Raw genomic sequence first — 17,114 nt, forward strand, 5'->3', positions numbered from 1 at the left:
GCTGCTGCGTAGCTGATTGCAAGTCCTTATGTGTTTAGGATGTGGTCACAATTTTGCCTCCGCGTCCAAGACCATGAACAGATTCCGCATTCATGATATACATGGGTGTTCTCCTTCTGTCGTTTCTTCCGTCCACCTGTACAGTTCTATGATGCATGTATATCCTTCAATCATCTTTCTATGGTACAATTCGTGTCTTAATTATCGCTTTTGGCAGACATCTTATACTTCTTCTAATTAGGTGAACTCCAAAATGTATAATACTGGTGTCAATCAATTCCTTGGTGTCAAAAAACCTATATGTTGCCACAAAATCAACTTCCTATGTCACTTACTTACGGAGTTATCATCATTTGACGAAATTCGCAAAAGGCGCTATTTAGGGTAAGGTTGACTCTGAGTTAGAATAGCCCCCTGTGCATCATATAGAGCGGGAAGCATCATTTTGAACGTTGGGTCACTTAGAGAACTTAATAAGGAAACTTCTGGCCAATTTTGGTAGCTCTAGCTACAATATTGGGTGAGTGAGAAGCAATCATATAGAGCTACTTCAAAGTGAACGCGATTTTTGGCATTTTTGGCCTAACTATCCCACTGTACTCGGACAAGTGACCAAAAAAGACGAGGATTGGCAGTGCATCATGGTCCATCAAGGCATGGAAAAAGCATTGCCACACCTTAAATCGTCATTTGAAGAAGCTGACCTCCGAATACTCATCCACGTCTTGGACTCTCTCAATGCAGGACACAAAGTGTGTGTTGTAATCTCCAACGATTCAGATGTTATTGTTGCTCTGCTCTACTATATGCCCGTCTTTCACCAACACAACCTTGAGTCGCTGTGGGTGCGAGCTGGAATGGGAGATACAACTCGATATATACCCCTTCATACCCTGTTCCAGCGCCTGGGTAATCGGCTCTGTGCAGTACTGCCGGCTATACACAGTCTTACAGGGTGTGACATAACCAGCAAAGTTGGTACAAAGAAGACAGCTCCAAAGGCAAAGCCTGAAAAGTTGCTGAAACACCTCGGGGAATCATCAACCCTCTCTCCGGCCATGACCCGCAACGCCGAGCATTACTTAGTGAAGGTACTGAAAAGAGCTAGCAATGCTAAGTGTTTCTCTGAATATCGAGCAGAGGTTTTCCACTTCAGCAAAGAGGGTTCTCTCCACAGCCTACCACCGACTAGTCAGAGACCCCTGCCTCATATCAAGCGTGCATTCTACAATGCCTACACCATCAACCATGCCTTGGAGTGCCACCTCGACCCTGAAAACGTTGAGACACTGAAGCCAGAGGATTGTGGCTATGTGAACGACCAAGAACAGCTGGTACCCGCAACATCAAGGAAAACCCTCGAGCCTCATTGGTCAGTCTTCTGTTCATGTGCTAAGTGCTCAAGGTCAACTTGCCCATGTAGAAAGGCTGGGGTAAAATGTGGTAAATTTTGTAAGTGCAGGAAAATATTACCACATGATTGTAAAAACCCAATTGTTTGATAGGATTAGGTTGGGTTCTGCTATGTTGTCTAGTATGCTCGGTTCAGTTGTTCTTGTCTCAATTTCGGTTAGGGTAGATACATTGTATATATTTATAACTGAGTATGGTAACAAGGACTATTTTAGACTAATTTATACCTAGGCATTATTTTTCACTAAAGCGTCCACCTGTACAGTTCTATGATGCATGTATATCCTTTAATCATCTTTCTATGGGACAATTCGTGTCTTAATTATCGCTTTTGGCAGACATCTCATACTTCTTCTAATTAGGTGAACTCCAAAATGTATAATAATGGTGTCAATCAATTCCTTGGTGTCAAAAAACCTATATGTTGCCACAAAATCAACTTCCTATGTCACTTACTTACGGAGTTATCATCATTTGACGAAATTCGCAAAAGGCGCTATTTGGGGGTAGGGTTGACCCTGAGTTACAATAGCCCCCCTGAGCATCATATAGAGCGAGGAAGCATCATTTTGAACGTTGGGTCACTTAGAGCACTTAATAAGGAAACTTTTGGCCAATTTTGGTAGCTCTAGCTACAATATTGGGTGAGTGAGAAGCAATCATACTTAGAGCTACTTTCAAAGTCAACGCTATTTTTGGCTATTTTTTGGCTAAAATTGAGCAAAATGTAGCCATTTCGTACCATGAAACAAAGTTTATGGCAACAAATCATGCTAGAAAGTTACTAGTATTGCTCATTCAATGTAATTCAGTGCAATTTTAAAGTTTATGGTTGCTTAATAAATATTTATGCTCTGAAACTTCAATATTGTAATTTTTTCACTTTGGCGCCTAACCAAAAAATCACATAATTAGCTGTACATAAAAAACGCACTTGACCCAGAAGTGTTACCCAAACTTTTTTTGAGAGTCTTACCATAAGGAATGAGAAAATTTAAGGTTTTGCTCTAAAAGAGTCATGTACACGAACACCCCCCAGAGCCTACACTAACTGGAATTGTCGAGCGCGAACCAGTCTATAAAATACGCGGCTTCAGAAATCCGGTATTTAGCGTTCACACGAGGCAAAATGCGCGGTCCAAGAAATACGGTATCTAAACCGATCCGGTATTTGGTGTAAATACGCGGCTTCCCAGACCCCGAATAATTTGCCGTGCTTGAGAAATACCGGATCTCTTGGACCGCGCATTTCCTCGTGTGAACGCTAAATACCGGATTTCTGAAGCCGCGTATTTTATAGACTGGTCCGCGCTCGACAATTCCAGTGTAACGCGAGTGGAACTGTCGAGCGCGGACCAGTCTACGTATTTCATCGGCAGTTGGTGCGCATTGCATTGTTTATTTCGCATTGTTCGCTTGATTGTTTAGAGCAGCTCGCGGCTCGCAAATACCGTATTTCTGGAGCCGCGAATCAGCGTGTGAACGCTCGGCCGCGTATTTGACTCAGAATCGGTATTTCGCAAATACCGTATTTCATAAATACGAGGTCTCGTGTGAACGAGGCTATAGTCTCGCGAGACAGACGGCAATTAAAAGTGTATACATTTTTGGCAAAGAGCCAGCGATAGCATTCTGATTACATTCGCCGCCGCAGAGACGGCGTCCGCGGTTCATAACATCTTATAGTTCTCGCAAGGTTTTCGTGAATCCAATTTGGAGCGAGAATTCGTGAAAAACGAGAGATATCGCATACAGTTGGCTTAATTTTCCGTCGTACCGTCACTTTTCCTTTATAGTAACCTGAGGCTAAACGTAGAGAGATCGAAATGAGTCTACTACCTAGTAGGGGTTTGTGCGAGCTCTTGTGAATAGTACACACAGTCACGCACACACATTTGTCGAATTGGTTTTCAGGTGCGACAGATAATATGGTATATATTTATAACCCATGCTTATGTCGTTTGCGTTTCGTGCCATATAACCATACCTGTATGTGTTCGGAAATGATACGATATATAGTCTCGTGTACACACGAAAATCACGGTTATGCTGACCACGACACACAGTTTTCATAGCAGTATCATTATTAAGCCCCACCACATACTAGAGATATACACATGTCGAGTAGGGATACACCCGGTACTGTATAAGCCGTATTTTTCGCGTACAGATATTTTCGCAAATTCAGACTTGACGGACAATTTCGCGAGTGGTTAATTTCGCGGCCGGTGAATTATGAATTATTCGGTATGAATTATTCGCCTAGCTGTTGCTATTTTCGCGGTCGGGGATGCGTTCGCGAAATTCGCGCAAATTAAACCACCGCGAAATATACAGCTTATACAGTATATGCCTAATCAACAGACATACATATGTGACCACTTGTGCAATCGCTTTCTCGCCCAACGCTGTGTGACAACCATACAACAGAGCTACGTACGGATAACCACGTAAAATGGCGGGCCCTTCTCCAGAAATGTGGACGTAAAACAACAACTGACGACGTGAAACTGGCATTGACCACTCAGTCTCATTCGGCTTGGTGACAGTGTAATAGCGCTGCTGACAGAATCTTCTGTATATTAAATGCTGGTCGGAAATTGGCAGAAACAGCAGGGAAGCTATACACGCATACGTACGTAAATGAGACCGGCAGAGGCCGATGTGCCAGACAGCGTGTCCACTTTGCCGAATATCCCTACAGAAAGCAGGCCCCAGATGCCGCAGAAGCCGTGCACGGGCACACAGCCCACGGGGTCGTCCACCTTCAGTTTGATGAGGAGTTCGGCACCCATGCAAGCGATCAGCGATCCCACTACGCCGATGACGATGCCTTCCCACGGCTCGGCGAGGGCGCACAGGGCTGTAGGCGGCAGACGAAGAGAGTCAGCTATAGTAGCTCTGCATGTGCTCTCTATTACTATAGGCTGCTGCATATCTCATGTATTTTTTAGCTAAAACGCCATTACGAGAAGCCAAAGAATGCAAATTGTCAAATCGTAGACAACTGCTACGAATATATAACATAAACTTTGTTTCATAGTACGAAATGGCTACATTTTGCTCAATTTTAGCCAAAAAATTGCCAAAAATCGCGTTCACTTTGAAAGTAGCTCTAAGTATGATTGCTTCTCACTCACCCAATATTGTAGCTAGAGCTACCAAAATTGGCCAGAAGTTTCCTTATTAAGTTCTCTAAGTGACCCAACGTTCAAAATGATGCTTCCCCGCTCTATATGATGCACAGGGGGGCTATTCTAACTCAGAGTCAACCTTACCCCTAAATAGCGCCTTTTGCGAATTTCGTCAAATGATGATAACTCCGTAAGTAAGTGACATAGGAAGTTGATTTTGTGGCAACATATAGGTTTTTTGACACCAAGGAATTGATTGACACCAGTATTATACATTTTGGAGTTCACCTAATTAGAAGAAGTATAAGATGTCTGCCAAAAGCGATAATTAAGACACGAATTGTACCATAGAAAGATGATTGAAGGATATACATGCATCATAGAACTGTACAGGTGGACGGAAGAAACGACAGAAGGAGAACACCCATGTATATCATGAATGCGGAATCTGTTCATGGTCTTGGACGCGGAGGCAAAATTGTGACCACAATCCTAAACCATAAAGGACTTGCAATCAGCTACGCAGAGCTGCGTAGGTACCAACATGATCTCGCATCTTTCACGGCACAGCACAACCAAAACCGCGTTGCGCTACCCTGTCACTTTGATCCTTGGCAATTCACTTCTGGCGCCATTGAAAATTGGGATCATGAGGGACAAACGCTGTATGGGCAGAGGAGGACATCCCAGAAAAGAACCTCGCATTCTTGCCTGTCCTGCCCTATCCTGTTACTGAGTATGCAACAGTTTATTCTGCGATGAGGAATTTTATGTCCATTGGCTCACAGCTAGTTCAAACAGAAATCCCAATGTATTGTGACGAAGGGGTATACTGTATCGTCAAGGCAATGCAATTGATGAGACCGCAGGAATTTAGCACTCTAGTCCCATGCTTGGGGACATTTCACTTGGTGAAAACTGTTTTGAAGTGCATTGGAAAAGCCCTCGGTGGAAGTGGAGCCGACATGACCTGGCTACAGGCTGGTGTCTTTGGTCTAGCCATTATTCAGAACTCAGTTCTCAATGGAGGACACTACAGCCGCTGTCTTGAAGGCATGCAACTCCTTGCTGAAACGTTCCAGCGTCTACTCTAAAAAGAATTATTTGCCGAGAGAGGTGTTGAGCGATAGCTTGCTATCCTGACTGACCTCAAATCAAGTGTTACAAAGAAGAACGTCACTGACAGTCAGAAATTGATGGCCAGGCTTATTGCAACTGCATCCACCAAGTTATTTGAAGATCTGAATACGTTCATCGCAACACGGTCTGCTGTGAATGAGAACTTCAGATTCTGGGTTCAGTTCCTCGGCATGATGGCTGTGGTGCATAATCTGCTGAGAGCAGATTGTGAGGGGATATTGGAAATTCATCTTGATGCCGTCCAACGTGCTCTATACCTATTCGCCGCCTTTGACTGACCAACTATCGTCGCTGGTGCTCTGTCTACCTGAAAGACATGCAGCGTTTACCTCAAACTGCACCATCAGTGCATGTGAACTTCTCAAATGGGAACTTTTCCATCAAGGAGATACCCGGCCGCTTCACTGCAGTCGGTGGTGACCAGAAGCTTGAGCAAAGTATAAACCTATCATCTAAATGCAGTGACGGAATCATCGGGCATGCCAAGCAGAAGCAGTACGTTGCTCAATGGGACTTGATATACCATGAAATGATGGCAGTAAAGAATCTGCATCGGAGATATGCTGATGTGATGGAGAGGACACACGATTCCTTTAACCACCACGAGTCATCCCAAGCTACTACAGTTCGCAAGGAGTCCCATATCCAGGCAATGGTAAAATTCATTGACGAGAAGGGCTCCCCATGTCTCTAGGGGCTTCCCCCATGCTGCACAATTTCGTGACAAAAGAGATCATGGTAAAAGAGATAAAAAATGACATACTGAGTGCCTTCGCAAAAGGAGAGGAGAAGTACTTGACATTTCGACTCAAAATGTTCGTACAAAAAACCACAAGACTTAATACCCCAGTCACACCAGGGCCTCGATCTCACTACGCTCGTACTACGCTCTAAGAGCGTGGTGGAAACGTGTAGAACGCAGTGTGGACGTATATGGACGTACTGCGATCATGATCGAGCGCGGTGCAGTCAGCATGACCGTGGAGAGCGTGGCCAAACTTTGAACATGTTCAAAATAATCGTGGTGCGAGCGTGGCGGAAATACAGCGCAGTGCGGGCGTATTAGAGACGTGGAAGGCGTAGTACCCACATAACTCGAGCGTAGTACGAACTTAATGGTCGTATCGCAAGCGTGTCGCGCCTGTGCGTGAAAATTGCTCGCGTCCGTATCTTCACACGATGTCAGATACGTTTTCATCACGCTGCTTACTACCTCCATGCGAGAGTCTCTGCGACCTGACACGCTTCTTCGCTATGACCATGGTGCGTCTCTAGCAAGCCTCGACCGCTTCGTACTACGATTGTACTACGCCAACCGCTCAGACTACGCGTTCTGTGCGCGTTCGCATTCGTCCGTTTAGTTACCTCAGAATCACGTCCTCCAAACTTGGGGTATAATTTGGGTGTTACCTGGGCCACCCCACCAGTTCAGCTCGATCCACTATGGATGAGGCAACACTACTCCCATGCATGTTTTTCTCGGCTAGAAGGAGCAACTCGAGGCGCCTAATTCTACTTGAATTGCCACAGCCCTCATCATTGCTGAGGAGGACGGAGGCAGGAGAAATAGAGAAACAAAGATCCTTTGCTGGCTTGATCTCCCCTTTGTCTTTTGGCGGCCATAAGCTCGTGTTTTCCCGTAGAAAATACATCTTTGATGATTAAGTTCATTGATTTAAGTTAGATAATCGTGATAATGTTTCGGTTCATATGTTGCATGTATAAGAACGGCCGGCGCGCCGGTATTTATATGGATCGTTGCCAGCGTCACAGTTTCGAGCGCGTGAAATTTGCCGCGCAGTTGTATGCGCGCGTGAGCGCTCTGCCTAAGCGCAGTGCAAGCGCTCGTATCGAAGCCAACCGATCTGATTGCTCGCAATAAAGACGCAGTCCTCGCCGCCAGTGCAGCGTGATCGCGGGCTCGTCCGCTTGCTTGCAGCGTGGTGAAAGCTTGTTGAGCGCAGCTGATCGGGCGAGTAAGACGCACTTAGATCGTAGTATGGACGTAATTAGATCTCAGTATCGGCGCTGGCGTCCGCGCTGGCCAATTGCGCACGTCTCCGTCAACCACGCTTTGGGGCCAATTTTTTTGAGGGACGAGCGGGCCCGAATTCGTGATGAGCCGTCAGCTCTTGGTGTGACTTGGGCCTGACAGTATTGAAGTCACTGTTTTGAGTACTGCTTCGTGAACAACCTGTTCGTGAACAACTGTTGTCAGTATTGAAGTCACTGTCTTTGAGTGAAAGTTAATTCATCGAGCGAACCTGAAGAACAATGAAAATAAATCGAAACAAGCCGCCAGAAGGACCTATCAAGAAAGCACGTGAAGGCACGATGAATGTTGTTAGTGAGAACGATTTGGAAGAATTCCGCACGTGATCGTCTCGGCCTCACACACGACCTCTTGAACATATGATGTTGCGACCCTCTACCTCTGCCTCTTAAATGTCTCCACATTCGATGGGGACGGGGAAACGTTTATGGCCCAGGTGGCGTAGCTAGATTTGGATTTCAGCGGGGCCTGGGGGGGTGGCACTGGGCGGCGACCTTACAATTTTTTGTGTCCCGGGCCACAATATATAACTTTTCTTTAAGTATTATACGTGTCTCTATACGGCAGTTTTTAATTCAATTGTTTGTATTCAAGCATCGGAATTCTCTTAGTGGAAACGCGTTGGGGCACCTGGCAGTGCGTGGGGCGCACTTCACCATATGTCATAGACATAATCGGCCACAGTTCGTAAGGTTCGTGTGAGCTTAGTCTTACTTCCAGCTTCAATTATGGGATCTCCTTCCTGTTAGGATCTTGTATTCCATTTTCGGTATGTATACCATCAGTTCGCGGCGACTGCTGGATATAGTAGTTCGACACGTACAGGCTGTATGAACTGCCCCTACGCCTTGGAAGGTTCCCATAAGTTGAGGAAAGGAGGCGCCACTGAAACCTGTACCAATAGAGTACAGGTTCAAGGGGTTGAACCAGAGACACCATCTACAACAGAAGAGATGGAGAGATTCTGGCACCCGTCAAACAATAATAAGCCTTCTTCTCGAGAAGCTAACTCTACTGCCATCTTCGTTCTACAATGACTTCTCAGAATACATATATAACCCAATATCTCCACTGTATGCGGACACATGGTGACAAAAAAGACGAGCTGTCTTATTCCGGCAGATTGCATCATTTGTGTCAACATCCCATAAGAAATTGGCATGGAAAAATGGCTTTAGGCCCACGCAGCCAAAATATAACCACCTCGTCATTTCTGGACATAGTCTATATGTTGACACCTCGTGACAATACTCATTCCACTGTCTTGGACTTCTCTCAATTCAGCACAAACGTGCCTGTGGTCTCGCTCAATCATCACACGAACTGTTTCCAGGTATCTGTATATTTGATTGACTCTCGCGGGGTCTACTATATGCCCGTTCTTTCACCAACAACAACCTTGAGTCCGGCTGTGGGTTCGCGAGCTGGAATGCGGGCAGCATACAACTCGATATTATACCGCCGTTCACTCACCCCATCGTTCCAGTGCGCTATTTCATAATATGGGCCCCTTTATAATCGGCTTCTGATGCTCAGTTACTGCCGGCGCTATACACAGGTCTTACGACGGTGTGACATAACCAGCAAAAATTTGGCCCGCGTTACAAAGAAGACAGCTCCAAAGGCCAAAGCCTGGAAAAGCTTGCGTGTGAAATTACACCTCGGGGAATCGATCAACTCCCTAACTCTGGCCCTGCTGCTGCTACTGATGACCCGCCGCGAACGCGAGCTATTACCTAGTGCAGGTGGTACTGAAAAAGAGCTAGCAATGCTAAGTGTTTCTCTGAATATCGAGCAGCAGGTTTCCACTTCGAGCCCCACAGAGGGTTCTCTCCAGCCGTCCACCGACTAGTCAGAGACCCTTTGCCTCATATCAACGCGTTGACATTCTACAATGCCTCACCACCAACTCAACCATGCCATTGGAGCTATCACACCTCCGACCCTGAAAACGAATTGACTTCCGATTGAGACACTGAAGCCAAGAGGATTTGGCTATGTGAACTGACCAAGAACAGTGTACCCGCAACCATCAAGGTCAAAACCTCGAGCCTCATTGTCAGGTCTTTCTGCTTCATGTGCTAAGTGCTCAACGGTCAACTTGCCCCATGTAGAAAGCGCTTGGTCTGTGTAGAAAATGTGGTACATTTTCTGTCAGAGTGCAGGAAAATATTAACCAACATGATTGGCTAAAACACCAATTGGTTTGACATAGGATTTAGGTTGGTTCGCCCTGTATTGTTGTCTAGTCCACTGCTCGTTCAGTTGTTCTTGGTCTTCGCAACTTTCGAGGTAGGGTAGATACGATTGTCATACTATTTATAAAGTGAGTATGTGTCGGTAACAAGGACTCTTCCTAGCACTAATCTATTTACTCACCATTATTTTTTCACTAAAGCGCTTCGCCACGCGTACAGTTCTATGATGATGTATAATCCGTCCCTCTCCAATCATCTTTGTAAAATCGGCGCGACAATTCGCTGTCCTCTAATTATCGCTTTTTGGCAGATCATCTCATACTTCTTCTAAACTTAGGCTTGAACTCCAAATGTCATAATACATTGGCTGTCAATCAATTCCGTTGGGTCGTCAAACAAACCTATATGTCCTGCGACAAAATATCCTTCCTATGTCAGCTTACTTACGCGATTATCATCATTTGAGCGAGCAATTCGGCAAAAGCGCCTATTTTGGGTAGGGGTTGACCCTGAGTTACAATTAGCCCCCTGAGCCATCATATAGCAGCGAGGGAAGCATCTTTTGAACGTTAGGGTCACTTTAGAGCACTTAATAAGGAAACTTCCCGTTGGCACAAATTTTTGGAGTATTTATATGCTCTAGTACCCAATATGTTGGGTGAGTGGAGAAAGCAATCATACTTATAGGAGCTACTTTCAAAGTCAAACGCTATTTTTGGTATTTTTCTGGCCTAAAATTGAGCAAAATGTAGCCATATTCGTACCAGAAACAAGTTAGGGTGGGGCCGAGACAATCAATCGCTCGGCCTACGAAAGTTACTAGTATTGCTCATGCAATGTAATTTCAGTGCAATTTTCAAAGTTCATGGCTTGCCTTAATAACATATTTATGCCCTTAAACTTCCAATATTGTTAATTTCTTTCACTTTGGGGCCTACCAAAAAAATCACATAAATCTAGCTGTACATAAACAAAGTTGCGCCACTTGACCCAAGAAAGTGTTTTTACCAACTTTTTTGAGGACAGTTAGTCTTACCATAAGGAATCATTGATTCCCACGGAAAATTTAACGGTTTTGCCTCTAAACAGCAGTCACCTATTACCTTTTGCTACCGCCCTCCCATTCAATAGCCATCATCGAACTGTTTGTTTACGACGAACACCCCCAGGGCCCTACACTAACTGGAATTGTCCGAGCGCCGAACCAGAATTGTCTATGAAATACGCGGCTTCAGTAGCCATAGTCCCGGATGTATTTTAGCCGTTCACTACGACACGGTCTTTCACCCCAAATGCGCGCGGTGTCAAACCGACAATACTCGCATATCTAAAACCCGATCTGGACGGTATTGGTTGGAAACGTGCCCTGGTGTAAATTTACAGCTGGTCTTTCCCAGACCCCGCAGACTAATTTTTTGCCGTGCCTGAGACAGAAATACCGGATCTCTTGACGCGCTTATCTCGCTGTGAACGCTAAATACCGGATTTCTGAGCGCTTATTTACTAGACTTGGTCGCGTGCCCTCGACCAATTCCAGATGATTTTACGTCGAAACGAGTGGAAACTGTCGAGCGCCGGACCAGCCTCTACGTATTTCATGCGGCAGGTTGGTCGCTTGCATTTGGTTAAATTTCGCATTGTTCGCCTTGATTGTTTAGCAGCAGCTCGCGGCTCGCCAAATACCGTATTTCTGGTTGGAAGCGACCTCGTAATCAGCGTTTCCGGGCCTCGTGAAACGCCTCGGCCGCGGGAAACCTTTTTCCTTCCCGCCCGCCCGTATTTGACTCAGAATCGCTATTATCCGCAAATACCGTTTCATTAAATACGACGAAGTCTCGTGTGAACCGATCGGGCCTATAGTCCCTCTGCGAGACAGACGGCAGATTATACAAGTGGTTCCTATACATTTTCTCCTGGCCCCACCCAGAGCCAGCGACTCAGACTTTCTGATTCACATCTCGCCGTGCGCGCGCCAGACCCACGCGTCCCGCGGTTCACTAACATCTTATAGTTCTCGCAAGGTTTTGAGCGTTATGAATCCAGATTCTGTGAGCGAGAATTCGGGAGAAGCGTGGAAGAAACGAGCAGATTATGCTACAGTTGTCTTAAGTTTTCCGTTCCCGTACCTCACTTTTCCTTTATAGTGAACCGCTGAGGCTAAACGCCTAGAAAATCTCAAATGACGTCTACTTACCTAGTACAGCGGGTTTGTGCGAGCTCTTGTGCATAGTAAACACATCTAAGAGTCCACGCACACACATTTGTGTCAAAGAATTCGGTTTCTCAGGTTGTCGACGAGATAATATCCCGGTATATATTTAATAACCCATGCTTATGTCGTTTGCGTATTTCGTGCGCATTCATAACCATATCTCTGCTTACGTGTTGTTGTGTCAGAGTGTACTATGATAACAGATATAATAAGCTTCTCGTGTCGCCCTACGACACCGACATCACTGGTGTATGCTTGGACCACTCGTCGGACCACAAATGGCAGTTTTCATAGCGAGTATCAGTTACTCTACAGCCCCACCACGATACTAGAAGCAGTGATACCACATGCTCTGTTAAGTAGCGGCATACACTCCCGGGGTACTGTATTAAGCCACCCGTATTTTTCGCGTAGCACGATCATTTTCGCCAAAATTCTCAGACCTCTGACGGACAATTTTCGCGAGTGTGCCGTTCAATTCGCGGCCGAGGGTGAATATGAATTATTCAGGTATGAATTATTCGCCTAGCTGTACTGTATTTTGCGCGGTCGGTGCTGATGCGTTCGCGAAAGTTCTGCCAGCTCAAATATTAAACCTACGCGGATATAATAGCAAGCTTAGTACCAGTCATAATGCCTATATCAACCCGACATTACATAATGTGACTCACTTGTGCAATCGCTTTATCTCGTCCCAACGCTGACGTATCGCCTGCGACAACCTACTACAACCAGAGCCTACGTACGCGGATAACCACGTAAAATCGGCGGGCCCTTCTCCAGAAATGTGGACGTAATAACACACAAGCTGACGACCGTGAAACTGCATTGACACTTCAGTCTCTGTCCGTTTGCTTTGGTGCAGTGTGTTATACGCGCTGCTGAACGAATCTTCTGTATATTAAATGCTGCGTCGGAAATCTGGCAGAAACAGCAAGCGGACAGCTATCACACGCATCGCTACGGTAAATGAGACCGGCAGAGGCGAAGCTTGTGCCAGGACAGCGTGTCCACTTTGCCGCCAATATCCCTACAGAAGCACGGCCCAGATTGCCGCAGAAGCGTGCACGGGCACACAGCCACGGGTCGTCACCTTCAGTTTGATCGAGAGTTCGGCACCCATGGCAAGCGATTCAGCGGATCCCACTACGCTCGAGTGACGATGCCTTCCCATCGGCTCGGCGAGGCGCGCACAGGGCTTGTAGGCGGCAGACGGAAAGAGTCAGCCTATAGTAGCTCTGCATGTGCTCTCTAATTACCTTATAGGCTGCCTTGCATATCTCATGTATTTTTTAGTCTAAACCGCCATTTTACGAGAAGCCAGAAAGAAATGCTTAAATTGTCAAATCGTAGACAACTGCTACTACGGAGTATATAATATATATAGTAGTGTTTTATATATATATAATATATATATATAAACAAATTCAGACTGGGTATTTATGATAACAAAAACACATTGATTTTATCTTCACACGCGGGTGTTCGTGTGCTACTTTGACTTCTATATTTATATATATATATATAATATATATATAATATATATTATATATTCCGTCATATGGAGCTTATATTCTGATCTGACATGAACCCAATTTTTTAAACAATGTGTGTGTATGTGTGTGTGTGTGCGTGTGTGTGTGGTGCTTGTGTGTGGTGTTTGTGGTGTGTGTAGTGTGTGTATTTGTTGTGTGTGCGCGCATCTGCAGTGGCGCGAGCCAGATTATTACTGTACAGATTGGGTGTACCAACCGTGAGAGGGCGTCCTGGTGCGTGCGCAGTCGCGGTGTGTGCGTGTGCTGGTAATGTACTCCTTTATATGTATATATATATATATATATATATATATATATATATATATATAGACGCGATTGAAGCTAACATACCTGTTATAGAAACGAGAGCGCCTAGTACTCCATTAATCAGATACGACACGTCCAACTTCCGGCGCTTTGTGACATAGCTGAAACGTGGCCGGGGGGATTTCATCATGAATAGTAATTTCATCATGAATAATAATTTCACCATAAATTTATAATGAAGAATAATTTCATTAGGAAGGGGGAGGTACTAATCTTACCTGATACCTACTAGTTTAGCTCTGAATTCAGCCTTTGCTTGTAAATTGCTGTATGCGCGCGCAAAGATGATGCTGTCGCTCCACAAACACACACACAGACGCACGCATGCATGCATGCACGCACGCATGCACGCACGCACGCACGCACACACACACACACACAGACGCACGCATGCATGCACGCATGCACGCACGCATGCACGCACGCATGCACGCACGCACGCACGCACACACACACACACACACAAACACACACACAAACACACACAGACGCGCACATTTGTGAAGTACCGTATATCGTGCGTTGTAAACCTCTCAGTTGTATTAGACGCACCCAAAAGAAACATTACAGAACATAGTAATTTGAAAAAATTGACGGCACAATAGCCCTCCCCTCTACCAAGTATATTATCACCATAAATAACGTCGCATGCTTTTATCCCTCTAATTAGGCCCCTACTCGTTTTGTTCAAGCTCGGGTTGATACAGTAAAAACCCGCGTATAATGAAGAACCTGTATTTTTCCCAGTTAGCCTAAAAAGGTTTTTTTTATAATTGGTGTTTACTGGAAAATTGGGCTATTTAGGTTCTTAAATAGGTTCTTATTTTCTTAAGAAAAAAAGATGCGTGTTGCTGTTAGAATATTGGTGCGGTCCATTGTTTATACAAAATATGCATATAATTATGTCTAAAAGACTGCAATCTAGACAAATACAAATCATATTCTACGTTATTATGCCCTTTATACCTAATAGAGGTATATAGACCACCAATAGCTTGTTTTAGTTGATTTATGCATTTTAAAGTGTTAACTGAATTTCATGAAATAAGAATCTGTTTCAAATTTTAGGCTAAAACAGGTTCTTACGTCAATAGAAAATCTTAGCCTAACAGGTTCTTAAAATCGCTAGGTTCTTAATTATACGCAGCTGTTACTGTATTATCGTTGGTTGGTATCTGCTGTAGTCTATTCCGCGAGGTGTGTAATATACCGTACCGTAGCTTGGCTTAGCCGAGTCTTGGCGATAATAACAACCGATATACCAACCGTTAGTTCATAGACCCTAATATGCTTACAGAGAGACGTTATCAGAGAAGAACAGCGTCCCATATAAGCCGCGAAATACGGCAATACATCACAACATTAACAAAATTAACAAAATTACAAATTTTTACAAAATTACAAAATTACAAAATTAAAATTACAAAATTAACGAAATTAACCACGACAGCAGAAATGTAAATCGGATGAGGACATGCGACGAAGCACCTTAGGAGAAGCCCCGTCATGCCACCTGCCATGGAGGAGTTGAGGGTAGCTACTGCAGACCTGTGTGAGGAGAAAGCAGCGATTCGTATCGAACAACACCCAACTTTTTTAACTACACGAGGGCATCAATTTTAAATTTTAATAAACCGATTATCCTTTTATGGGCCTCTCGCAAACAAGGGGACGCAGATGTATACAGCAAAATGCGGATACAGCAACGAGTTTAGGTACGGTACCTCGATCATACAGCGATTGAGGTAAGTGACTGTTATATCTGTTGGTTCATGCAAGTGTCAATAATTGTTTGCTTACAATTTTTCACATCTTGCACAAAGGATGTGTTGTATCTGTTTGTGTGAAATGTTTTTTTTCTCAACGGAGGTTGCTATATTTTTTTGTCGGTCAAATGTTTTTGAGATCATTAGAGACTATTTGCATTGCTCGTAATGTGTGTGTTTTGTACGTCTCCGTACTGTTACTGTAGATTTTGTTACCGAGGATGCTGGTGTTATCGACGTATATCATGACCGTGAAGGGATTCGAATATAAATGCATAGGTTACCTCGCTGCTAGCTTCCATTTCGATCCGGATATACCAAAGGTGCTTCCGCAATTGAAACCAAGCCAGCCCCACCTACAAAGGTTACCATTAGTACACACGCACACACGCACACACGCACACACACACATACATATATATATATATATATATACATTGGCGGCTAGTAGCATTATTCAATCCCTGATGGGCTATCATTCTGCACGGGCGACATTTATTTGCTGTCATGCGTATTTGATTTAGTACTAGATTGAGTACTTGGTTTAGAGGTACTGTGTCATAATTATAATCCATTTACTCGCATACATAATGGTTTACTTGTACAAACACACCTAAATGACGACAAACACGCCAGATCGCACGTATGCACAAACTCACAAGACTCACGCACATACGCATACGTGCAAGCACACACACACACGCACGCACGCACGCACGCACGCACGCGGTGCTGGTTAGACGTCATACTCCTACCAAAGCATGAACATCCCGAGGACTGCATTTGTAGGTGAGCCCATCTGTGGCGGGTACTTGGATTGAAAGCGGCCATGTCTAGGCTTCAGCAGAATCGTAGCGACCAGCCCGTTTATCCCGCCAACCACATGTACCTGAACACATATACACATGAACATGAACATATATACACATGTACCTAAAAAACATATACACACGTACATGAACATATATACACATGTACATAAACATATATACACATAAACATGAACATATATACACATGTACCTGAACACATATACCCATGTACCTGAACACATTACACACGTACATGAACATATATACACATGTACATTAACACATATACACACGTACATGAACATAATTATATTATATACACATGTACCTGAACATATATACACATGTACATGAACATATATACACATGTACATTAACACATATACACACGTACATGAACATAATTATATTATATACACATGTACCTGAACATATATACACATGTACCTGAACACATATAGGCCTACACACGTACATGAACATATATACACATGTACATTAACACATATACACACGTACATGAA

General features: G+C 44.4%; 1 protein-coding gene across 1 annotated transcript in view; it reads right to left on the reverse strand.

The window, feature by feature from the left end:
- Nucleotides 1-17,114, reverse strand: part of LOC106806601 (putative ammonium transporter 3) — a 40,197-nt gene that overhangs the window by 5,742 nt on the left and 17,341 nt on the right. The window contains exons 4-9 of the mRNA XM_014808595.1: nt 16,815-16,822; nt 16,534-16,667; nt 16,063-16,134; nt 15,501-15,560; nt 14,037-14,113; nt 4,053-4,276 (exon numbers count right to left, since the gene is read on the reverse strand). Coding sequence (XP_014664081.1) covers nt 4,053-4,276; nt 14,037-14,113; nt 15,501-15,560; nt 16,063-16,134; nt 16,534-16,667; nt 16,815-16,822 — 575 coding nt within the window. The remainder of the gene's footprint in view (nt 1-4,052; nt 4,277-14,036; nt 14,114-15,500; nt 15,561-16,062; nt 16,135-16,533; nt 16,668-16,814; nt 16,823-17,114) is intronic.

This window comes from Priapulus caudatus, unplaced genomic scaffold (genome assembly GCF_000485595.1).
Source record: "Priapulus caudatus unplaced genomic scaffold, Priapulus_caudatus-5.0.1 Scaffold169, whole genome shotgun sequence".
Lineage (NCBI taxonomy): Eukaryota > Metazoa > Priapulida > Priapulimorpha > Priapulimorphida > Priapulidae > Priapulus > Priapulus caudatus.